The sequence below is a fragment of the Lissotriton vulgaris genome, chromosome 8 (genome assembly GCF_964263255.1).
Source record: "Lissotriton vulgaris chromosome 8, aLisVul1.2, whole genome shotgun sequence".
Taxonomy (NCBI): Eukaryota; Metazoa; Chordata; class Amphibia; order Caudata; family Salamandridae; genus Lissotriton; species Lissotriton vulgaris.
In genome coordinates, this window is record NC_141696.1 from 1,396,526,463 (window position 1) to 1,396,551,806 (window position 25,344).

Here is a 25,344-nt window from a genome sequence, read left to right on the forward strand (position 1 = left end):
GCTCGATAGCGCTTTTCGTCGCGAGTGTAGCTGCGGTCTGTTGTGCGCCTTTCCGCCAATACCACTTCTGCCCAGAGTGCTGAAGAAGATCCGGCACCACCGGGCCCAAGTCATCCTTGTGGCTTCAGATTGGGCATGAAGATACTGGTATCCTGAGCTACTTGGTGTGTCTGTATTCTCTACTGATGACGGTTAATAAACCAGAAAAACGTGTGTAGAGATCAGCACTATCTGTGCCGACCTTGGGGAAATACTCCAAAATATCAGAGCGAGCTACAAGAGACTGCATTTACCAGAATGCCAGGGGCGAACCTTGCCTGAGAGGTCAGCGGTGTGCTCCCACATCCTGTTGTCTACTCGGTATGTCAATCGATCCCCCGATTCGACTGCCTCTTCAGGAGGAACTTCTGTCGCAGCAACAGGGGACGGTCCTCCACCTGAACCTGCCCAGCCTACACCTACATGCGTGGAGATTGAGCGGCGACAGTTGATGCCATTTGGCTTGCCTCCTGAAGTCTGTGATGTCATTCTGGCAGCCAGGTGTCCCTCCACAAAATTTGTGGCATGGTGCACAGCAAAGGCTGTGGATCCTCTCTCTGCCCCTCTTTCAGAGGTTCTCTTTCTTTTTTACCTGGCCCAGCAGGGCTCTGCTCTGGGCACTATCAAGAGCTATCTTTCGGCCATTTCAGCCTTCTTAAGGCTTCCTGATCAGCCTTCTCTTTTTAAGTCCCCTGTTTAAATAGATTCTTGTAAGGCATTGCTCACATGTTTCCTCCTGTCCCCTTTGTAATGCCTCAGTAGGACTTGAATCTGGTGTTAACCTATCTGATGTGTGCTCCCGTTGAGCCGCTCTATAACTGTCCCTTACGTCTTCTAACTCTAAAGACTGCTTTCCTGGTTGCCATCACCTCTGCCAGAAGAGTGAGTGAGCTCCAGGCTCTTTCCTCTGACCCTCCTTTCCTCTCTGTCCATCCGGACAAAGTTGTTCTGAGGACTCATCCTTCTTTTCTACCCTGCCTTTCACATCGGGCAGACCATTCCTTTGCCCACCTTCTTTCCGCCTCCGCATCCCTCAAAAGAGGAAGAGAGGCTCCACCGCCTGGACCGAAAACGTGCGCTCTCTTTTTACCTGAACCGCACACAACAGTTCCGGGTGGACGACCTACTCCTTGTTGGCTACGAGGGCGCTAAGAAAGGACAGGCGGTGCACAAGCGAACCATCTTTCGGTTGGTCGTTTTGTGCATCAAGATCTATTATTCCTTGGCTAAACCTCCTGAGGGCTGCGCGCCCATTCCACTCGGGCCATGGCGGCTACTACTGCCTTGGGTCGGGGAGTCCCTTTGCAGGATATTTGTCAGGCAGCTACGTTGGCCTCGCTGCACACGTTTGCCAAGCACTACTGCCTGGACAGCCAAGTCCGGAGAGACGGCTTCTTTGGCCGTTCAGTTCTCCAGGACTTCCTGGTGTGATCTTAGTTTGCAGACCCACCACCGGGGTTGGTATTACTCGGGTATCTATTCTAAGGTAAGGAATCTAACACTAAACGTGTTTCTTTCAGATGCACAAGTTACTTACCTTCGGTAACGATATATCTGTAAGAAACATTAGTTAGTGTTAGATTCCTTACCGCCCCACACATCCTCCCCGTTCTGCGAAACTGATATCTAGGGTTAAGGAATTTCCCTGTCAGGGCCCTAGTTTCATGGCACCAGTGTCGGTTTCTTGCATTGCTCTGCGTTCCTGGCGCGGAAAGCTATGTACAGAACTGACGTCAGCGCGCATCTAAGTACTCCAGCGACGTCATTCCGGCGATCCCGACGACGGAGCCACAGGATGACGCCTACCAACACGCAGATTTTTTAAATAAGTTTTAATATGTTTGCCTTTTTAGCTTTGTATCTTTTTAGCTTGTACTTTTTATTTTTTAATTATTTAAATGTTTTAACGTGACTATCTGCCCCAAGAAACGGTGTCTTGGACGTACATGAAATGAACCGCCCATAAACTATTGGCCCCGTTATATGACATTGTGATTTATTTATTGTACACTTTGAAATTGTAATGTAATTGTAATGTATTTTATGCATCTTTTATGATACTTAACGTATCAAAGTAAAGATGTATTGGATTAGATTTATTATGTCTTCCTGTCTTATGTTTTCCTGTAAAAATCTAAGAATGCAGTAGAGTGTACTTTTTTTCACATCATAATCTATATTTGACCTAAGATCCTCACATTTCTTGCCTTTGGCATCATCACTCAGTAAGAATTCTGTAAACGTTTGCCACATGGATAATATAGCATTCACCTCTTGGACTGAAGACCATCAGGTAAGGGACACAGTTGGGATGACTTTGTTTGATGCCACACAATGCACGAAATGATAAATATTTGTGTTTTCGTTCCTGTGCATAAGGAAACAGTGCACCAGAATGGACTAAAAAGTCAATGGCATTCCTCATTAACTCTGAAGATTTTAAACATAACATGCCCCCAGCATACCATCTAACAAGTGCCAAGGATCTCTTACAGGGAAGCACTTCAGTTCAGGTATCAATTTTGACAGGTCTTCACACAACTTTTTTATATACGTAGCTGGATCACTGCAAATACAAACAATATCACTCCAATCTTTGTTGAACTTTTTGTGCATAGCATTCCAAGTGACACTGTGTTCCATGTTTTCCAAAAGTCTGGTGTCATGTTTTAACCACTATCCCAGATGCTTAGTGATAGCGCTTTTTTCACATATACTTGTCATGATACCTTGCATTGAATGTTTAAAGCCTGAGATGTTGGCAATTCGCCTACTATCAATACTGACTCTCTAGAAACTGGGGGCTTCTCTATGGGTAAATGTGAGGACACATATTAGGAAAGATTCTTATGAAACCAGCCAATTTACCTATCAGTAAAAGAATCAAAATCAGCCAAAATATCAAAAATGATTGAGATATTTCCTGATTCTCTAGTTTATAAAATAATTAAACAAGACCTAAAACCTGCTTCTAAACCCTGCATCTTTAGACAAAAAATCACAAAACTGAAAAAACTAAATAAAGAAGAAACAATATTTTAGTGGCATCCCTAAACAACAAACTCACGCAGAATAATGTTAGCCCAGACTTTCTTATTGCTAACTTGTATAACAAAGTTAAATTTTATTGGCCCCTTCAGGAAGGAAAAAGTTACTCTTTCACTCTCTTTTTCCTATCTTTGAATGGCATTTAGTTTGCGCTTGTGCAGGTGTTTTTTCAGTGTTTATATGTTTTCACTGGTGAGGGCTATTTCTCTTTCAGTGGGGTTTTATCAGTTATTATAGGTTAAACCTTAAACTGGACAGACTAATTACATGTTATGGGTTGCTGCCCCTAATATGCCATTGTGGTGAAAGGCTATTTTTCTAGATGGCCCGAAGTAAAGTTTACAGAGGAAGTCACTTCTGAGACTAATTGGATTCCTAAAGAAATTATTCATGAGAGAAGGGGTGCCAGAAAGGATGGTATCAGACAATATGGTCCAGTTCATTTCCCAGCATATGAGTGATTTTCTTAAGAAGCAGGCTATTGCACATATTTGATAATCGGTATATTGCCCTCAAACAAATGGTCTTGTGGAAAGGTGGAACAGAACTTTGAAAGATGGTTTATAGTTAGCATTGAGTGAAGGAGAAGATTGGAGAGTAGCAATGAGAAAGTTGCTATGGTCATATCGCACCACTCCTCATTGCGTGATGGTGAGATCACCTATTGAGGTGATGAGGGTGCGCATGGCCACACCACTGATGTCCATAAGGAATGAAACACGACAAGGTTGTGTTGGAGAGAGAAACAATGAGGGAGGGTGATTATTAGATTGAAGATTGTGTCCTTGTGCAAAAAGGACGCAGAGTTAAGAAAGAGGAGTCTAAGTATTCTGATCCTTTCCAAGTAAAGAAGGTGAACAAGTACATGCTTCTATTGAGTGACGGTAACGCACTTAATCGTAAGAAAGTAGTGAAAACCACGTTCGGGGTGGAACAGAAAGACCAGGAAAAGCTGAGTGATGATCCCAGGAGGGGTGGTGTGTGAAAAGAATATATTGGTGTATGAAAATCCATAACTTTGAGAACTCAAAGAGGAATCAGAACTCTGAAGACGTTCTTGATGTGAATTAACAGCAGATTTTAGTATGTATTAATGCCATGTATTGTAATTGAATATTCGTTATGGCTTCGTATTATGTAATTGCTGTGGTGTTGCATTTCCGTTTTGACAAAAAAATGTTTGTTTTGTTTAGACAATGTTTGTATATGTTTTAGTGCAATGTGTTAGTTTTATATTCCCGTCTAGTTTGTTGTTACATAGTTATAAAAGTGTTACCTTTAAATGATAAAGGAGTGATGTGTTACATTCTTCTCTTCTAAGAAGACGAGAATGTGGTGGGATTCTGGAACGCGACTCCGTTTGTGCCAGTTGACAGGAAGTCTCCCTCCCATTAAGTAATTTTAAATTTACCTTCTTAACCTCTTCGAAGGCCCAACATTGATTATTTCACGAGGTGACCCAGCAGTCGATTAGCCTGCCACAAATGCCAGTTCTCAAGGATATCTGTCTTTTGTGTAAAGCAGGCCAAGGCAATTGTGCTTAGCGTGACCTTTAACGTGATGCCAGACCCATGAATATTTTTCCTCACTGCCTTGTAACATTTTGTTTCCTATTCTGTGTACTGGGTTTTTTAGTGTTGCTAAGGATATAGTTGAAATTTAATATAGAACCTCAGAAGTAAAATTTTACTTATAAGTACTCACGTTCAATGAAGACCGTCGGAGAGCATATATTTTTTTTAGGTGCAGTGTGAGAATGCATTTAAAATTCTAACATTAAAGTGTCTTAATGTAACGGGCAAATACAACCATAATTCTTCTTATGTTTTCAGTCACAGTTTGAGGAGCGAATCAGTTTGATAAGAAACGGTGCAAAGCTAAGTAGTCTTCAGCCTGTGCAGGTTGCAACAATTCAGTCTCCTCCCCATATACCAGTAAGTATGCAATGACTGCCTCTTACATCTAACAAATGTTTATTTGGAGAAAGGGAGTATTCCTTATAATATAGTGACTTTGATTGGCTTTTACAGAATACAAAAAATTTTCACATCAGAAACCACCTACCATCCTTCCTTTCTTCTCTGCCCATTCTACCATTCTTCACTGCCCATCCTACTGTTCTTCCCTGCTTATCCTAACGTTCTTCTCTGCTTTTGTCCATCCTTCCTTGCCTCCCTGCCCAACCTACCTTTCTTCCCTGTCCATAATTTCTTCAGTTTTTACGGCCCATCTTTCCTTTCTTCCTCGCCCATCCTTCCTTTCTTCCCCGTCCATCCTTCCTTTCTTCCCCGTCCATCCTTCCTTTCTTCCCCGTCCATCCTTCCTTTCTTCCCCGTCCATCCTTCCTTTCTTCCCCGTCCATCCTTCCTTCCCCGCCCATCCATCCTTCCTTCCCCGCCCATCCATCCTTCCTTCCCCGCCCATCCATCCTTCCTTCCCCGCCCATCTTCCCTTCCACGCCCATCCTTTCTTCCCCTCCTATCCTTTCTTCCCCTCCTATCCTTTCTTCCCCTCCTATCCGTCCTTTCTTCCCCGCCTCCACCCACCTATTCACCCACCCTCCCTTCTTCCGTTGTTGCTTGCCCCCAGCCAGACAACATGCCTCCCTCCTTCCATTGTTGCTTGCCCCCAGCCACCCTGTTTCCCTTCCTCTGTTGTTGCCTGCCCCCAGCCACCTACACTGCCACCCTCCCTCCCTTCCCCATTCTGCTGTTTGCCCCCAGTCACTCCCTGGTATCACGGTTGACCCGATCTCATATGATCCGTCCATGTTGCCTTCTGCCCCAATAAACAAAAAAGCGCTCTATACCTGGCCGCATTACAGCACCCCCCACCACCCACCTTTGTTGTCCCTGTTGCCCCACACACATCCTCCCCCTCCCTCTGTGTGTGTTGCCCCAGCCCTCCCTTTCACCCTGCCAGCCTTAAAAAAAAAAGGTGATGGTCAAGAAGGGTCTTGAATTGTGTGGCTTACATGTAGAGTGAAGCCTGTTAGGGCGACTACTAGAAAATACTTCCAGCTATTGCCGAGAGAATGTAGCATCACAGTGCAACAAATGCAACTGAGGGTGCATTTGTCTAGAGTGTTGTAGGCATCTTTTGCGCTAGACCCATCCAACTACCAATGTATTTCACTTTTTTCCAGTGCGTGAGCTCCTTGTACTATTCACCATACCGAGCCAGTAGTCTCTGGTTAACCTAAGTACCTGCCTCGCACTTTCATAGTTGCTTGTTCAGTATTTGGAACAAGTATTTTCAAAACTAATTAGTCGGGTTGTAATTAATGTTTGTGTTTATTTTAGAACAATAGATAACATTGGTGAAACACACGAATGCTACATAAATATTTATTTATAGTAATTGCCATAAAACCCAGCTAGTCTTTAGCATTCCTGGAAAAGTAACATTTCATCTTGCATTGAGCTGTGTTGTCATGCTGTGTTAAAGGGTGTGGTAGTGTGTCATTCTCTAGTTATGTTGTGCTATGCTGTTAACTTACGGTGTGTACTATTATGTTATTGTATGCTTTGTAAGTTAATGTGTAGTGTGCTGCATCTTGTTGGACAGAGGTATATTAGGATGTTACGTTTAGGTGAAATATGTTAGGTCATGCAGTGTTTTATAGTGTATTGTTTACGTTGTCCTACAGTGCTATGCTTGGTTGTGTTACAGTGTTTTGTTTGTGCAGTGCTATGCTGTAATATGATATTTTGTTACATCGTGTCATGCTATGCTATGTTGTGGTGCTATGCTCTGTGATTTTTTTTGTGTTGTCATGCCCATGTTATGGTGAGATGTCGTGTGTTCTAGTGTGTTATGTCATGGTGTGTTAGGATATGTTGTGTCAATGTCAGCCAAGTAAATGCACCAAAGAACAGTATCTTTCCATTACAAGCAACATGTCATGTTGCCTCTGCTATCGGACAAAAAAATCTTCTTGATGCGTACCCCAACACCAATACCTCACAGGTCACGAATGGGAGATTGTAACCATCCTCGAATTGGCATGGGAATTGCTCTTTCAAACAAAGGCCAAGCTTGAAAAACACTTGAAATTCAATAGCTCAAAGGGACTAACCCACAGCTCACTCTTTCTATATATTTCTTCTTGTTGTATTTATTTTTATATATAAGTAGTGACATATGGTTCCTTCACACAGCCATTGCTGTGTGTTACCAGACCTGAAACAGGTTCTATTGGCGCATTTTAGAGGACGAATTTCAAATAAATTGGCTAAAAATTCAGAGTAATTGAAAGTTCAGCAATGCAATATTCTTATAACACATGGGATCCTGTAATCCCAACTTGTGACTCACTCAGTGATTATAAAGAAAAGACGTCAGAACTCAACTGCAATAAGTTATTACTGTCGAGTTCTGGTGTCTCAATGCCTGCTGCCTGAGGTGAAAGGCAGGTCAGGACACAGAGCAGCTGTTTAAAGCAACTGAAATAAAACGTTGCTTTTCTTTTTTTTGTCCTGTTTTTCTAGATTGTTTTTTTCTGTGTTGTTCAGGAACAAATATTCATAGAAAAGTTAAAATCTTGGAGGAGGAGCTACGTCAGCAAGCAAGATGGCTGCTTAAGCTCCCGGCTCCGCCGACCTCCGTAACCCGCCACGGTATCCTGTACGCTATCCTGACTTTACGCCTAGTCTCTGTGTGCATGAATTGTTCCGCACTCTGATGGTGAAATCCGGATACTTTTATCGGCTTGTTTGACGAAGTTCCATTGAGTTGAAGTTTGTGGCCTGCTCCAGCGGTGAAGCCGGGGCCTGGAGTACTTTCACAGCCGGGCTGTAGTGCAACAACATCAGCCAGGAGGATCGGGCTGGGTCCGGTCGACCGGAATGGAGGCTTTAATTCAGCACGAAATTGGCAGCGATCGTTTCCATCGCTCAGCATCGACCGAGAGGTGAGTCAGCTTGCTGCCGGCTGCAGGTGGGGGCCCCCGTCCCGCGGTTCATGCTCCACGGGGTTTGATAGTTCGGGGTCTCTGGCCTGCGGCCTTCACCGGGTTGACCGTGGCTGCGGACGGAGACTGGTCACCCCTCGCATTTGCACGTTCGTGGCCCTGTCTGTACCCCCCGCCCCCCCCCGAGGACACCAGATTCACCTGGGAATGTGATTGTGACTGATGTTGGGCATGAAACTATGAACCGAGCGGTGCATGAGCCATCGCTGAGGTCAATACTGGCAGAACTTTGGGCATTTCGCTCACATGTGGATACTTTGTTGAGCAAATTGGACACGCGCTTATCTGCGATGCTTCGGGTGGAACCGGGCCCGGCCCTATCGTTGGAACAGGAATCTACAGCCATTCATACCGCGGCCATTTTGATTCCGTGCGAGAACCCCGTGAGGAAACAAGCGTTGGAACCATCGGATGGTGCCTTGGGAGATTGTGTTCCCGAGGATGTCATGGTATTGCTGAACCTTCCACCACTACCGGCTTTGGAGATAACGTCAGGCGTTCCCCCCCCCCCCCCGCCCGGAGACTTTTGTTTGTGACTTTATATTTCTTTTGTGGTCATCTTCTCCTTTCCTGGTGACGCTACGACTCCTGTGCAAGACACATTGGGACTGTTCAACTAGGAGGGAGAGTTTGTCTGCGTCTACAGTTCCTGTGGACTCACTGTCTGCCGGTAGCCATGGACTGCTTTCTGATGACTCTCTGCCTCTTTATTGCTTCTTTGTGTGCCTTTGGGTCTCGCTGAGAGGGGTTCATTTTCTTGTTCGGAAGGGCCAAGGTTGAGATCGACTGGGTTGGGAATGGTTTGCATGGCGTTCATAAATGTTGGACCTGTAATTGTTTGCTCTGAGAGGCCGGGCGGTGTCTCACAGTACCCTCTAATTTCATCTATATTGTTGTCTTAAACTTGTTTTTAGTGATAGGGGGTGGCTGTTTCAGGCTGGGGGTCTAAAGGGGCCGGGAGCCCACACGGATATGCCCTCCTCCGTTCTTTCTCCTACCTTTGGGGCTTTAGTTCTTAGGGGCGACAGGCACGCTGCTAGTGGGGTCAGGCTATAGCCATTTTCAGGGGTGCAGGGTGGGGGGTTGGAGGGAGTTTTTTTATTTTGCCTTTTTTATTTTCTTTGGCCTTTCTTTCTTTCTTCCTCTCTTTTTAAGGATCAGTATAGCTATGAACCAACTGGATTCTTATTGTGTGCTCGTATTTCGTGCTTATGCTCTTATGATATCCTGATTCCTGGGTGGGCAGGCTCTGAGTGCCGGAGCAATATGGAATGTATATTGTGTTTTCTTTCGTACAGATCTATATGCTCTGGCGCCAATTCTCCATTATAGTGGTTACTTCATGCATATCCTGCTTTTTACCCTGTCCCCCGCATTCTGTTTGATTGTATATCACCTGATCCTCTCGTATAAAATATAAAATGAAACCTCTGTCTCATCCTGGAACCCAGCTGTGCATTCTAAATACAAGTTTTATCCTGAATCGCTGCCGGACCTCGGGATTGTCGGCTGATGAGCTGTGTTGTACGGTGATATTGGAGATTTTAATTTTACTAGCGGCCGGCCCCCGCGGTTGTAGGCCCATACTTGTATTCTTACTGAATGCCACAATAAAGGTTTAAAAAGAAAAAAAAAAAAAGTTACAATCTTCCTGCATGTTTCTACACATTTGGAGCTACTGCGGGTTACTTTTAAACTGACTTGTATTAAACTGTTACTCATATCTTTTAGCAACAAGTATCTAACAGTTTTTTTGATGTGTTTAATTATGCATTGGAGGTCCTATTTTTATTCTACATGTTTGCAAACATGCTCTCTCTTTCATATGAAAGAATTCCACACCGAGGTTTTAAGTGGTTTGTGGGAAAGTTGATGGTGTGCCCATGTATTATGTGGGATAAAGAACCCCCTGCCGTACATGATAAGGATATTGTAAGTTACCTTGGAGTTCCATAACCTTTAAAAGGAACTCCTCAGTAACTTGCAACACCCATACAATGTAGAGCAGGGGGTACTTTATCCCTAATCGTTTGTTGTGCCAGCCATACTTTGAGCTTCCCTGGGGTGTTGGGGCGTATATTCCTCAAGAACACTTGTTGGCACAACAGTGGATTTTTCATTGTATTTTGCTGATTATGAAATTTAACGAGTTCTCATTTTTCAAAACATGTATAGCATCTTTATTTCACCTTCAAAGCAGATTCCCAGTTTTACCCATACCTTGCTGATGGCAGTCATCGCGCCTTCAAACATCTCCCTTTTTAAAATTCTCTTATAATCATGCCTCTCTCAAAATCACACAGCAAAAATAACAAGTCGGTAGTCATTGCAGGGGTGACTCTGTCTAGGGTTTCTAAACCAACTGGATGTGTACTTCCTCCCAAATTGGACTTGCTTCAGAAAAGTGCTCAGGTTTGCAGAAGGAGGAGAACACTTTCAAATGACTCTTTTGGATTTGTTCTGTCCTGGCATGTTGGCAAAGATGAAGGCGGTTGTGATGACCTGCTTTCACCACCAGTTGCGAACATCTGTCCTTACTTGGGGAATTAACTTCTGTCAAAACACCGAATTATACCTGGGAGTCTAAAGAAGTAGTTGTTCACCATGGATCAAAAAACTAATACCATACACATAACACCCGTGGGAGCACACCATGCACACACCTAGGTGATATTGGCCGAGTTAGGGCTCAAGGGCATCTGGAAAAAATTCCCATCAGAAGCCACACTGTACCGCCCTCTTTAACATCACTTGGGTTCTCCTTGCCCAGGAGACAAAACAAAGCGGCCGGTCAGATGTTACCGTGCCCGATGTTGGATGAAAAACATGTGAGAGGGAAGTAATAATGTTCTGAGTGTTGGCAGATGAAAAAAGCAGTGTAAAGTGAGGAGTGAAATAGTGAAGGGTTATAAAATTAAGTGAACTGGGTAGAAATGAACAATTTATTAGTGTCTCCCAGTCCCTAACGCTAAAAGACAAGTGCAAGTGCGGGTTTGAAATAATATCCGGAGTCAGTAGTGGTCAACATGTTTCTGCATATCAAGAAAAAGTTTTCATGCATTCTTCAGGACCTGTGATTTCAAAACTACTGCTTTTCAGGAAAAATGTAAAAGATATCACCTGTAGATTCAGGTCATGTGCTCAACCGCATACTGTTATCGCACCGTACCAGAAGAATTGAATCCAAGGAAACAACAAAGACAAACAGAAAAACATGAAAATATCATATTAATCATGCAGAACATTCGCGTCATACCATTATAATCGCAAATACTTCGAAAAGAGGTTCAAAGCACTCACCCAAAGTTGGTGGTTGAGGCGCTTCACCCCACCTGGCTGCGGCTCAGGTATGAGGAGCACCGCTCTACATTTGAGAGATTGAATTATAAGAGAGGCAATCAAGGCTCAGTAAGGCCATCCATAGAGCTATATATGGATTATAATGAACAATCAATGCTTCTACCCATCCCACAGACTCAGATAAGGACCAGTATGTTATAACTATTTGTCAGTAGAAGATATCTTGAACGGATTGCCAGGAGGCGATCGTATACATGACATGTAATCTTTCTTGTATAACAGGCACAACAATGACAAAACCGTGAAATTCCCAACCATTGCTTTTCAAATGTCATCTATTGCAATCACATTGTGCTATATAAGGTGGTGAATAAGCACTGCGCCATTTGGGTCGTGCTCGTTTTGACAGTCTCGAGCATACAAGTTATCATGCTTGCGCTGCAATATTTAAAAGCGTAGGCTCGCGCTAAGCTATTGGTAATTGTAAACTCGCCGTCATGCTTGTTTGTACAGAGACGAACACAACCCAGCGTGTCAGAAGCATTCCGGTCTCGGGCATACAACCCATTGTGCAAGCGCTACCGGGTTTGAAAATGGTAAACATGCGCTAAGCTGTAAAATAGCCGTCATGCTCACCAAAAGGAGACAACCATGCGTATTAGGGGCATGCAGGCTATGCGCGGCTTACCTGTCCGTCGATGTCTCCCGACAGTCGTCCGAGCTGTCTGGGGGGGCACCGGCGCTCAAGCAAACGCCGTGTTTATGCGATTGTTTCAAAATGTGAAATCACGTGATCGGCAGCGGTCACGTGATTGATTGGCATGTCGGGAGATGTAGTTCCAAGCATGTAACTTCGTAGTTATTTCGAAAATAAGGCGCTGGGGCTCAGTATTTATATTATAATTTCCTAAAGCTTGAAATACAAAAATTATCTGGCCGAAATGCACGTAATTTGTGGCTGTTTACTACTATTATGCATCGTGGTTATCGAAGAGACCTCAATTCCTCAAGCGGCTAGGAAGACCAGAGCACAAAATACCAGCATTGTGTGTAAAGCTCGAGACAGCTAGCTAGTTAATTCCACTCCCCATCATGGAAGGTTATTATCAATGTCTGCATGATATCTCTGCACCTAAAGTACAATACAAGGGTTCTCATGTGTATTGACAATAGTCCTATCGATCGTCATTTTAATGTACACTGGAGAAAATGTTTAGATGTACTTGAGGAAGAGCCTTATGGTAAATTAAAGGGCAGCACATGATTAAATGTCAGGACTATATGTTAACTCAGTGAGTGCAATCAGTTACATAGAGGGACATCCATGGTATTGGCCCATTCAGCCCTGCCTTATCGCTATTCAGTCTATACACCCACTTCTGTTCAATTTTGAAGAGAAACCGACCGACGTCGGGGCAGTGCTGAGGAACTTATGGTTGTTCCAAGACGGTCCAGTGAAACTCATCTGGGCCATGTCCCACCTCCAAGAAGTGTGCAGTAAGGCGGGTAGCTTGTTTGCGGCATCGCACTGTGCTCTTATGCTCTTGTATCCTTGTTCTTACTTTCCTTGTCGTCATGCCGACATATCAAGGTTGGCAAGGGCATGTTATCAAATAAATGAGGTTGCTGCTATTACAATTAGTGAACCTAGTTTGAGTCCACGGTCTGTTTGTCCCAATGTCTATGCTAGTTGATTTGCAGGTTTGGGGACAAACAGAACACGCCCCACAGGGATGGTGGCCCTGGACAGGCGGCAAGTCCCACAATGTGCCCACCTGTCTAGGTTCTTTATTCCGTGGACGTGTATGGACTAACTGGTCCTTAAGGTTTTGTCCTCTTTTAAATGCAAAGAGTGGCAAAGGGATATCATCACCCCCGGTGTTCAAAATAGACCAATGTTTTTTTACGATCTTCTGAACTTGATTAGATCTGCTGTTAAATGTGTTAACAAAGGTGATACGGTTAGTCTTTTCTTTGGGTGGCATTGTTGTGCCTGTTATACAAGAAAGATTACATGTCATGTATACGATCGCCTCCTGGCAATCCGTTCAAGATATCTTCTACTGACAAATAGTTATAACATACTGGTCCTTATCTGAGTCTGTGGGATGGGTAGAAGCATTGATTGTTCATTATAATCCATATGTAGCTCTATGGATGTCCTTACTGAGCCTTGATTGCCTCTCTTATAATTCAATCTCTCAAATGTAGAGCGGTGCTCCTCATACCTGAGCCGCAGCCAGGTGGGGTGAAGCGCCTCAACCACCAACTTTGGGTGAGTGCTTTGAACCTCTTTTCGAAGTATTTGCGATTATAATGGTATGACGCGAATGTTCTGCATGATTAATATGATATTTTCATGTTTTTCTGTTTGTCTTTGTTGTTTCCTTGGATTCAATTCTTCTGGTATGGTGCGATAACAGTATGTGGTTGAGCACATGACCTGAATCTACAGGTGATATCTTTTAAGTATTTTTTCACGAAAAGCAGTAGTTATGAAATCACAGGTCCTGAAGAATGCATGAAAACTTTTTCTTGATATGCAGAAACATGTTGACCACTACTGACTCCGGATATTATTTCAAACCCGCACTTGCACTTGTCTTTTAGCGTTAGGGACTGGGAGACACTAATAAATTGTTCATTTCTACCCAGTTCACCTAATTTTATAACCCTTCACTATTTCACTCCTCACTTTACACTGCTTTTTTCATCTGCCAACACTCAGAACATTATTACTTCCCTCTCACATGTTTTTCATCCAACATCGGGCACGGTAACATCTGACCGGCCGCTTTGTTTTGTCTCCTGGGCAAGGAGAACCCAAGTGATGTTAAAGAGGGCGGTACAGTGTGGCTTCTGATGGGAATTTTTTCCAGATGCCCTTGAGCCCTAACTCGGCCAATATCACCTAGGTGTGTGCATGGTGTGCTCCCATGGGTGTTATGTGTATGGTATTAGTTTTTTGATCCATGGTGAACAACTACTTCTTTTGACTCCCAGGTATAATTCGGTGTTTTGATGTACGGCTTGGGGCGCATGCCTGGTTAGTCATTAAACTTGCCCTTAGACCCCCCTTTTGTTAAGTGTTGTTGTTTACGTAATTAACTTCTTTGCCAGCTTTACAGATCTGTCTAGACATCACAGTTTGCATGCTGAGGTTTTTTCCATCAACAAAATGACATGCCTAATTCAGTGTTAGGAACTTCACTTCATGGGTGGGATTATAGACACTAATGTTCCTTACCTCCAGTTGAGGCAGAAGGAGCACATTAACCTGACTAGGTTCTTTGGAAAGAGCCAGGCAGATCAGTTCTCCATCTTTTTGGTTTTATCATACCCACATCTTTCTGGTTTCTTATGCCCCCTTTCGAACACACCATTGCAGTGGAATCTGCATCTTGAATGAATCTCTGCAATTCTAATACCAGCCTCTCACTAGAGTGCTCGACTTGTGTGTCACTGGACAGCCAAGTGCCGAAAGAGGGAATAACCTTGTTTCTGATGGGTACGTCTAACTGCACATTCCTCACCTCAGAAAGGGACTGGCCTGGAACTTTGGACGTAGCTCCCCCTCATTAGTAGTGGGCGCTTGCTTCACCTCCACACCCAAAGTAGGGTAGTTGTGACATATCCTGGATCTATGTAGAGCCCATGCTGCGTTCCTGACATGAGTTCCATTTTTCTGTACCTTTTAACACCGGTCCGGAGCTTCTCTCCTCTATTCAAGGAATTTTCGCTCTATTTTCAGGAGCAGTTTTTAAGGATATCCTCCCCACCACCCCCAAAAGAAGTTTGGTTTTAAACACTGCAGTGGGTGTGATATGCAATCATGCATCACAGACCCACTTAACGTTAGTCTGTGGTGCCTTGTACCCGGCTTGATTCTTTTCATACTATCACAGTCTTCGAATAAATCCAAAGGCATTTAAGGAGAGATGTAGGCCTAGCTTTTCAAGGATGACCACCTCGACTTTCGCAGATCAGTATGAAGGACCAGGGCAAGATCCCAGTCACTCCCCCTCTCCTCTCCTTCATTAAAGTACTACATGGAGAGGAGACGAAAGCACAAAAACAAGAAGCAACATTCTGCTTCCCCCCAGAAGGCACTCTAGGGGTCAGTCCCCACCGTTGCCTCGCCTCTGGCTCCTCCTACTCTCGAGCTAGAATTGGTAAAGTTTACATCTTGGGAGGCCCCGCTGACCCCAGCACTGCTCCCACAGGCGAGCCCGTCTGCGCCCGTCCGCGCCAAGACCGCGACAGGCGCAGGAAATGCTGGCCAAACTCCCCCCCACTTGTTTACACAGCCGATGACCTTAGAAGGCTCAATCATCAAAAGAAGTGCTCCGGCCATATATGCATGGACCACTTGTGGGGCCCATTCTCGTGTAGATCTTGTTCCTGGTCCACGCTTGTACCTCCATCCGAGACTCCAACTCAGGTGCAACCCTCTCCGGGCGGCCAACCCAGTCTCAAAGGAGGACTAATAAACGCCCGATCTATGGGCAGCCATAATGAGGACATCAAGGATTTGATTTGTGTACACGGACTGGATTTCCTTTTTATAACTGAAACCTGGCTCAGCGGGGGAAGCAATCCTGACCTGTCTATTGCCATACCTCCCGATTATAACATCGTCAGGGTAGACAGACCGATTGGTAGAGGAGGGGGCATTGCGATAATCATCAGAAACTCATTGAAATGCCACACTTTCATCCTTACCCATCTCAAATGTACTGAAGGCATGGTCTTCTCTATTAGAATTAATGCCGCTCGGTCCTTTACAGGAGGTCTAATATATCGTCCCACGGGCTGTCCAATTGGTTTTCTGGAATCTCTGGGTGAAGTTCTAGGACAGTTGCTTGTGAGTTATCCTTACTTCACACTTCTGGGAGATTTTAATTTACATTTAGAAGCCAAGACTAATTCACAGGTTTCCGACTTCCTCCAGACACTTGAAATATTTGGTCTGTCTCAAAAAGTAACTAATATGACCCATCAGGCCCGTCATACACTCGATGGTATATGTTCCAATTTTCCGCATCTAGTCCTGCATTCGCAAATCCCCCAAATTTGGACTGAGCCTTGTTTTATTCCATTTGAGGTAAATACAGAGCATATGCAGAAAACGGTAAAAACCACTACACCTTCCGCTGCCAGTTTAAACTGGGCCCTGATTGCGAAAAATAGTCAGCTTAAGTCCTCAGCTCAGTCACAGGTTCCCAGCCTTTCCGGTGACGTGCGGCATGATTCTAAATTGTTCCACACGTGGATGCAACTTACAACCAATAACCTCGCCCCACCAAAAGGCCCGGTTAAAAACAAGGAGAAATCTAACAAGATAAGCGCCCCGTGGTATACTAAGTCCCTAGTAGAAGCGCATCTTCAGTGCAGAAAGGGGGAAAGAAACTGGAGGAAGAATTATGACCCAATAGCAAAAAGTCAGTATATAAAATATAGGAATCTTTATTTTGCAAATACTAAAATTGCCAAAAGGGCTTACTACACGAAACTCATTCAGGAAGCCCAGCAAAAACAGAAAACCGTTTTCGCTATAGTAAAATCATTTACCCACCCGACAATCCTGAAACAAGATATCCCTCCATCGCAGAGCTTCTGCAACCAGATCGCTGACTTTTTTGACAATAAAATAAAACGATTGCAGGACGACTTTTTACCTATTGGACGCCCCATCAAAGGGAGTACTAGTGCCCTGTGTTTCCCCGGCCGCATACCTTTGCAATGTTCAAGCATGTAACCCTTGCTCGAACCCATGAGGTCATAATGTCCTGTAAATCGGGATCACCGTCTGATACCTGCCCCCCCTACATTCTTCATCAAATAGTTGAGGTTGTAAATCCCATTATAAATCAAATAGTGGATGAATCACTTAGTTCCGGGACCTTTCCTCCGGATTGGAAAAAGGCCATAGTCAAACCTTTGATGAAAAAGCAAAATAAAAACCCTTTAGATCTTTCGAATCTTAGTCCCATATCTCTGCTTCCAATCCTTGGTAAAATTACCGAGCACATGGTCCACCAAGAGTTGTCAGATTTTGTGGAGACACACAATATTTTGCATCCTCATCAATCCGGTTTCCGTCCTAAACACTCTACGGAGACGGCTCTCATGGAACTAACGGATGCCATTAAAAATGTACAGGATGAAGGGAAGAACGCCGTCCTGATTCTTCTTGATTTATCGGGGGCGTTCGATACCATCTCCCATAAAATCCTTCTTGATAGGCTAAGACGGAGTGGCATAACAGATGGGGCTCTAAATTGGATAAGATCTTTCCTATCAGAAAGAATTCAGGCTATCGCCTTGGGGCCTTTTTACTCGAAGGAGAAGAGTGTTACTTCAGGAGTTCCCCAGGGCTCCATCTTGAGTCCGTTGCTCTTTAATATTTATATGGTGCCCCTCATTTATTTAATTGAATCCTATGGGATAATGGTACCATCATATGCTGATGGCACCCAGCTGATTGTATCCCTGGATAGAAACGCCAGAGTGGCCGAGCAAAATTTCCAGAATTGTCTTGCTGACGTTTTCATATGGATGAATGACAACTGTCTAAAATGCAATTCTGGAAAAACAGAAATACTGCCCATTGGGAAAAATGTCAACTTTAGTCCCAATGACTGGTGACCAGTGGGTGCCACCTCGCCTCCGAGTTCAGTAGAAACGGCCAGGAATTTGGGCATCCCTTTTGATTCATCACTTTCTTTTGACCAACAACTAAGGAGTTTGGCAGGTAGTTTCAACATCATTGTCATTGAAGAAATTATTTGACTTTCTCCCCGTTGATGCTAGAAAGTCTGTGGCGGTGGCCCTTATACTTTCCCGCCTCGACTACTGTAATGGTCTTATGGCCGGAGTAAAAAAAATGACATTAAAAAAACTACAAAGTGTCCAACATGCAGCGGCCCGCTTGGTACTGAAACTCCCCAGGAAATCATCGGCCTCTGCGGCCCTTGGGAAACTACATTGGCTCCCCGAACACAAAAGGATTCTTTTTAAAATCTTGTTGACCTCCTTTAGAGACTTAAATAACATCGGTCCCAAGTATCTTATAAAAAGATACTCCCACTACTGTCCCACTAGAGTTCTGAGATCAGCAGGCTGTAATTTAGCCAATATCCCCGCCTTTCATCTTAAGCCTAAGGGGGAAAAACACTCAGTGTCCTGGCTTCTAAGGCATGGAATGGGATGCCAAAGGAGCTAAGGCTACTTGACCGGGAAGCCTCTTTCCGTAACCAACTTAAAACTTGGCTTTTTAATTTGTCAGATGCTTATGTACTAGCGGCCATATAGATCTCACTTCTGTTGTCTCCCCCGTTCCTTAGCGCCAGGATGCTCCTTTCGGAGCGACAGTTTGCGCTCTATAAGTTTCAAGATAACATTAACATTAACATTTACACTAGCGCAGATGGTTGTATCAATGCCCTTTGTACTGAGAGTATCCATCTTCATTAAATTATACTGGATATGTTCAGGTGAGCCCTGGTCGCCTCTGGAGCGCTGTTTGGCTCCATGGGACACTGTATGGAGGCATACCCATGGGCTAGCCTTTGGAATAAATAATCCCTCTGGTATTGTTCAGTCCTTTTCCGACATTGTCCCTTCTTCAAGACCATCACAAATTTCACCTTCCACAGCTCTGAAGTCGGCGCCACATCTCCCACCTCCATCACCCCATCTGCCTTCTCAGAAGCCTCTCCTACCCATGAATGAGACCATAAATAAATGCTTCATGCTTGCTGGAAAAGTAGCATGTTTGGTGATATTTAGACATACTGTACAACATCTTCGAAATAGAGTCTGTCCTCAGTCAAGCCCGGAAGAACATGAGGACACAGACAATGGTGAACCTCTTGAGCCTCTGAACTTCAAAGTTTGAGCAGACTGTACACATACTCTGACATAGACCCACCTCTAGGATCGACTGCAGTAAATATGGCATCCTTTTACTTTGTACTCAAAAAGGCAGCAAAGGTACATGAACTGCCTCTCCCCTCGGTCGAAAAACAGCCCAACATTCTCCTGTCCTCCTGCCAACCGCAAAGTCACCATAGCTATTGCTGAGGGGAGAGATGCTGCCAAGTTCACAATTCGTTGTGGCATTGACACTGCCGACTCACTTGGCAAAGCGATTTCCACGACAGAGGCGCTACTCCGACACGCCTAGTTGAGGATGACTGACTTTGCCAGGGATGATAAATAATCCACATTTGTAAAGCGCAAACAATCACCCGCAAGGATCTCTAGGCGCCGGGGGCCATCGGGAAGTTTAAGCAAGCTATTGTCCTGAGTCACATGGTGCTGGGCTAATCTGCTGTCGGCACCGGGGATCGAGCCGTGATCCCCAGATTCCGGAGTCAGTCACCCTGGCTGCGGCGCCACACCTCTTCCAGAACACTCTGATGGACATGCCTTTTGATGGCACTTGCCTTTTTGGCTACAAGGCAGATAGTGCGTTGGAGCGTTTTAAGGACTCACAGGCTACGGCCAAGTCCTTATGCCTTTTGGTCACGTGCACTCCTTCCGGTTCTGCTTTTCGCTCCTTTCATGGACAAGGAAGGGGCGCCCAAACACGTTAGTTTCAGACCCACAGGCCTACGCAGCAACAGTCTCAGCACAGCCGCGTACGTGGGACCCGCAGAGGTGGGTCACGGGGCCAGCCAGCGGGTCAGTCCACCACCTCCCCTGCCCCCACTGCCTCCAAACCTTCCTAGTCCGGTGTATCTTATAGAGATTACTAGCTGCAGATTCCCTAACATAAAATTATCCCCAGGCGTGTGACTGAATCACATTTTTTTTTTTGCCACAGCATCCCTGCCCGCCGGGGGGGACGGTATCACGCAACTCCGCCCTGGCATTGTCTGCATACGTGACGTCAGCGAGGTCATATAAGTCACACCCCGGCGCGCCTACATCCGTTTTTCCTTTTCTGCCTGAAACGCAGATCCGGATCGTGCTCCTGGCCTGTTTCGGGACTTTCCCTTGTTGCGTGTGTGTGGGAACCGGGTGCGAATGCCTTCGGGCTTTAAGAAGTGCTACTCTTGTGCACCAGATGTCGGCGATGGATCCTCACCCCATCTGCATGTGGTGTTTGAGAGAACACCACGACTCCACTGATTGTGAGGCATGCCAGCAGATAAAACCGAAGTCCTGGCGGGAGCGCCGGATGAAACTTCTTTCAGCCCTCATGTCCAGGTCAGCGGCGTCACCACTCCCGGCTCCTGCGGAGGGTTTCAGGAATCGATGCCTCCGTCTTCAACATCGTCCTTCTCCCAGGCCGCAAGTACGTCGCTCACTTGTCGGTAAGTGTCGCAGTTTGTCCCCGAGGGCTGGTTCCCCGGCCTGTTGGGGGCACAGGCTCTCTGCGGGTGGTGCAGCCCTGCGTGTCGTCCCCCTATTCACCGTTTCCGGGTGTGGGGGCGTCCAGAGCCCAGATGGAGACATATGGGGTGGCCTTGCAGGCCTCCTTGGCTTCTTCTCCTCCTCCTCCTCCTCCTGGGATGTCTGCGGATCCCTTGCCATCTGTGGGGCCCTCCGCGGTGTCGCCGGTGGCTCCTGCGCCGACTGGCTCAAATCCAGGTTCGGAGGATGTGGTGCAGATGGGGTGCGGCCCTTTGGGGGCCCCCCCTTAGGACCACGGTGCCTCTGCTTCGCTGCAAACTCCCTGTCCCTGTGGTGTAGCCGGGGCTCGGGTCGCATCCCCGAGTCCCCCTCGGCCCTCAGAACAGGCGGTGGCCTCGTCCGAGGCCGAGGTGATGCCACTTCGGCACTGGCGGGTTCTGCCCTGGCGACGCCACAGGGGCTGGTAGCGGGCTCTTCTTGCCACGGGCCGAGGCTGGCGGGGGACCCCTCGTCCCTCCCCAGGTCCTTCTCGCCCCTCCACAAAGGCGGCTGCTTCGTCGGAGGTCGGGTCGACGCCTTTCTGTCGCCGTTCCCTCGCCGCCCGGTCTCCTGCACCGTGAGCTGTGGCGGTGGTCGTTCCGGCGTCTCCCCTGGCGCCAGACGACAATGACCTGCCTCAGATTGTGGACTCTACGGCGCCAGGCCGATGTCGGGTCGTTGACTCGTCTTTGGACGCCTCCTCCTCTCCGGCGGTTCGGCGCTTGCTGGTTTCCTCCTCGTCGGAGACGGGTTGCCACGTCGTGGCTTTTTCCCAGACGTCGTCTAAGGACGGCTCCTCACCGTGGCCGCGGTCTTCGCCAGAGGCGCCGCAGGTCCCCCACTCCTCGTCCCTCTTCCTCCATTTCGGACGGGGGACGGCTACCTTAGCTTGCAGCCGTCACCTACTCAGGAGCTGCTTTCTCCACCGCTGGGCCCTACGGGGCGGGTGCTGCCTTTGCTCGTGCTGTTTCCACGGCTGTGGGAATCTTGCGCATGAGTGATCCAGCTGCCCATTTCCCCGCGGATCATCTTCTGGACGTCCTCCATCAGGGTTCTGGTGGTAGGGAGCTGCTGCTTCCCTTCCAGCGTTTGCTCCATTCTTCTCTTCCGGGGGCTTGGGTCCGCCCCGCCACAGGGGGCCCGGTGCCCCAACACCTTCTGCACCGCCACCATCCGACGCTGCATGATCCTGTGTGTCTTTCCCTCCACTCTTCTCCCAGGTGCCCTCTTTTGCAGAATGCCTTCCCCTCTCTGCCACCGCTGTTGTCTCCCCTGCCGCGGGAGGCCCGCTGGCTTGACTCCTGGGGACATAATGGGTTCGCCTCCACCAGTGCGGCTATACGGGCTCTTAACACTCTGCATGTTTTGGCTAGGGCACTTCTTGCTTGTGGGACTCGGCGGAGTCCCTTATGTCTGCCGCTTCTCTGGAGGGTGCCTGTGTTGATTTGCTGCACCACGTGTTGGATGGCCGGGAGGTGACAGCATTTATTCTTCGCTCCGCTCTGAAAATCTCGGAGGTGCTTCGTCATGCCATGGCTTCTTTGGTCGCACTTCGTTGACATGCCTGGCTTCGGGACAGTGTGTTCCCAGAGAATGTTCGGGAACAGCTGGTGGACCATCCTTTCGATGGCGGTCTTTTGTTACACACCCCAGCGGACTCAGCTATTCAGAAGTTCTTGGCGGGACTTCGGCCTCTTCCTCCTCCCCCTCCCCCTCAGTGACCTGTGAGTTGATCTGGTTTTCGGGAGATGTTCTTCCGTTGGGGCGGGTCGCCCCAGTTGTGTGGTGTGATTACTGTGCATTCAAGTCCTTTCTCTTCGGACTATGGTGCTGTTGGCCGGCCCTTTTTTTAATGTGTTTTTTGGCTTTTGCTTAGCCGTGTTGGCCCTGAGACTAGGCCTTCTGTTATTCTCATTGGCTGATTGGCAATCCGTCTGCGGGTTCTCCGCAGGTCTTTTTGTTGTCCTCTGCTGCGGAATGTTTTTTCCTAAGAGGGTTACCATGTCTTGGGACGTGACATGCCCTATGCGGGGTAAGGGTAGCTATTATATAGCTCTGTCATGTGCTGTGGAGGTGTGGTCGCCTTTTGGGCCTCTGCTCTCCGTGGCGTTACGGTAAGTTGCAGGTGCGATCCTCTTGCTGATAGTTTTGTATTGGCTTGAGTTGCGCCCGATCTGTCTTTCTCTGGGGTCGCTGCGTTGTTGGCCTGCTGTCTGCGGCCTTGCGTCATGGCTCTGCCTAGTTCCACTTCTTTTTGGGCTGTGTGTGTGTGGACTCTTCCCTTGGGGATATGTCCGGGCCGTTCTTGGCCTTCCTAGTCTCTGTCTTCGGCTGGCGTCTGGCTTGCCTGAGTGCACTGTTCTGTGGTGTTGTCTGCATCTGGCCGAGCATGCCGGTGCTGACCTACTGTTTTTATGCACCATTGTGCCTGCTGGCACTTTAGCACAACAGTCCTCCTTGCCTTGTCCGCTTCTTCCAGGGGGCCCTGCCTTCAGTTCTGCCTCTCCTCCCTAGGAGTTTAGCTGGTTCTTGAGTTCCTTGTACCTCTTCGGGCGCAGTCTGTCCCTGCGGGATGTTGGGCGGTTCTCCCTGGGTGTCCTTGGGCTACCCTTTCTGCTTCCGCCTGCCTCATTGTTCTGTCTGGCCTGTTACCTTCTGGCTGTGTTAGGCTTGGCTGCCCTCTTCACTGGGCGTGTTCCCGGTGGGGGGGGCTTGCCTTTGCTCTACCTCTTCTCCTTGGAGTCTCTAGATTGCTCTTTTTCCTAGGTGCTCCTCTTCCTTGTTTGGGCCTTGTGGATTCTGGGGGAGGTTCTTGATACCTTGAATGGGTATGGGGCGCTCTGGTCTCCCTTCGCCTTGCCCTCGTTTCTCCTGCTGTTGGACAGCGGGCTGCCTCTATTCTGGTCTAGAAGACCACCAACCCCTCTGGGGTTGGTGGTCTTCTAGATGCAGGGGCTCCCCTTGCCTGGGAGGGACAGGGCTCTGCCCCTGTTCCTTATTGGGGTTGTCACATTCTGTGATGGGGCTGTCTTGAAGTCTTGTCGTGCCTTGTTTGTCCCGGACTGGTTCCCCTTCATTGTTACTGGTTGGGGTTGTAGGCCTGCTGCATGTTATCATGACGTTTTTTCATATATTCTTTGTCCCCGGGGGGACTATCTCCGTACTGGCAGGGTTGCTGTTCAGGTCTGTGCTCTGTTCTTTCTTTTTTCCCTGCCTTTGGGTGTTTCAGTGTCTAGCACTGCTCCTTATGGTGTTGTTCCTCACCATTCGTTTTTCCAATTGTTGTGCTCTTTCACACACTGTTCCTATACTCTCACAGTTTTGTCTGAGGGCTCCTCGTTGTGGCGCGGAAAAGTTATCCGAAGAAAACTGTGCGCAGGGATGCTGTGGCCAAAAAAAATCTGTATCCAGTCTCACGCCTGGGCTAATTCTATGTTAAGGAATTTGCGGCTAGAATCGTCTCTACCAGATACATCGTTTCCGAAGGTAAGTAACTCGTACTTCAGGCCCACCAAACGCCAGTGGGGGGCAGGATACGCCATCACCTCGGACAGGTGGGTTTTGCAGATAGTCCGAAGGGGTTACTCCCTACCCTTCAAGACTACCCCTCCAGCCATGCGGCCACAGTACCACCGCATGTTGGAGGATCACTTGACACTTCTCCAGCAGGAAGTTACAGCCCTCTTGGCCAAGGGGGCCATCGAACGTGTTCCGATGCCAGAAGTAGGTTGTGGTTGTTACTCCCACTACTTCTTAGTTCCAAAGAAGGACAAGGGCCTGCGTTCCATCTTAGACCTTCGGAACGTCAATCGCTTCCTACGGAAGGAGAAGTTTAAGATGCTCACGCTTGCTCAGGCCTTGTCTGCCCTGGACCCACAAGACTGGATGGTGGCGTTGGACTTGCAGGATGCTTATTTTCATATCCCCGGCCCGCCGGCGTTACCTACGGTTCACAGTAGGCCACAAGCACTTTCAGTTCGTCGTGCTCCCGTTTGCCCTTACCAGCGCCCCTCGGGTGTTCATGAAAGTGATGGTGGTGGTCGCAGTTCATCTGCGTAGACAGGGATTGTTGAAGGCGGGCTCACCCTAGGCAGTCGTCTCCCACCTTCAGACTATGGCTCACCCTCCTGCATTTGCTGGGGTTCTCCATCAACGCGCTGAAGTCGCACCTGATTACCTCTCAGAGGCTCCTCTTTATCTGATCGGTTCTGGACAAAGGCACAATTTCGGGTTTATCCTCCCGAACAGCGAGTCTGGGACATTAGGGCTATGATTATGATCTTTCGGCCCTTGTCCTAGGTTTCGGTCAGGATGACCTTGAGGCTGCTGGGCCTCATGCCCTCCTGCAACCTGCTGACCAATCATGACCAATCATGCCAGATGGCATATGCGGACTCTGCAGTGGGACCTGAAGTTCCAGTGGGCGCTGCATCAAGGGGACCTTTCTTAGTCCGTCCAGATCTCGGAGGGCACTTCGCAACAGTTGCAGTGGTGGCTCACAAACCAGCATTGGGTCAGCGGCAGATCACTCTCCCTTCCCCAACTGGAGCACACAGTGGTGACGGATGCATCCCTCCTGGGAT

At 47.3% G+C, this 25,344-nt stretch overlaps 1 protein-coding gene across 1 annotated transcript in view; it reads left to right on the forward strand.

Moving 5' to 3' along the window:
- The window catches only part of LOC147698809 (E3 ubiquitin-protein ligase TTC3-like), a 1,497,644-nt gene that overhangs the window by 1,321,823 nt on the left and 150,477 nt on the right, over window positions 1-25,344 (forward strand). The window contains exon 41 of the mRNA XM_086935406.1: window positions 4,920-5,021. Coding sequence (XP_086791532.1) covers window positions 4,920-5,021 — 102 coding nt within the window. The remainder of the gene's footprint in view (window positions 1-4,919; window positions 5,022-25,344) is intronic.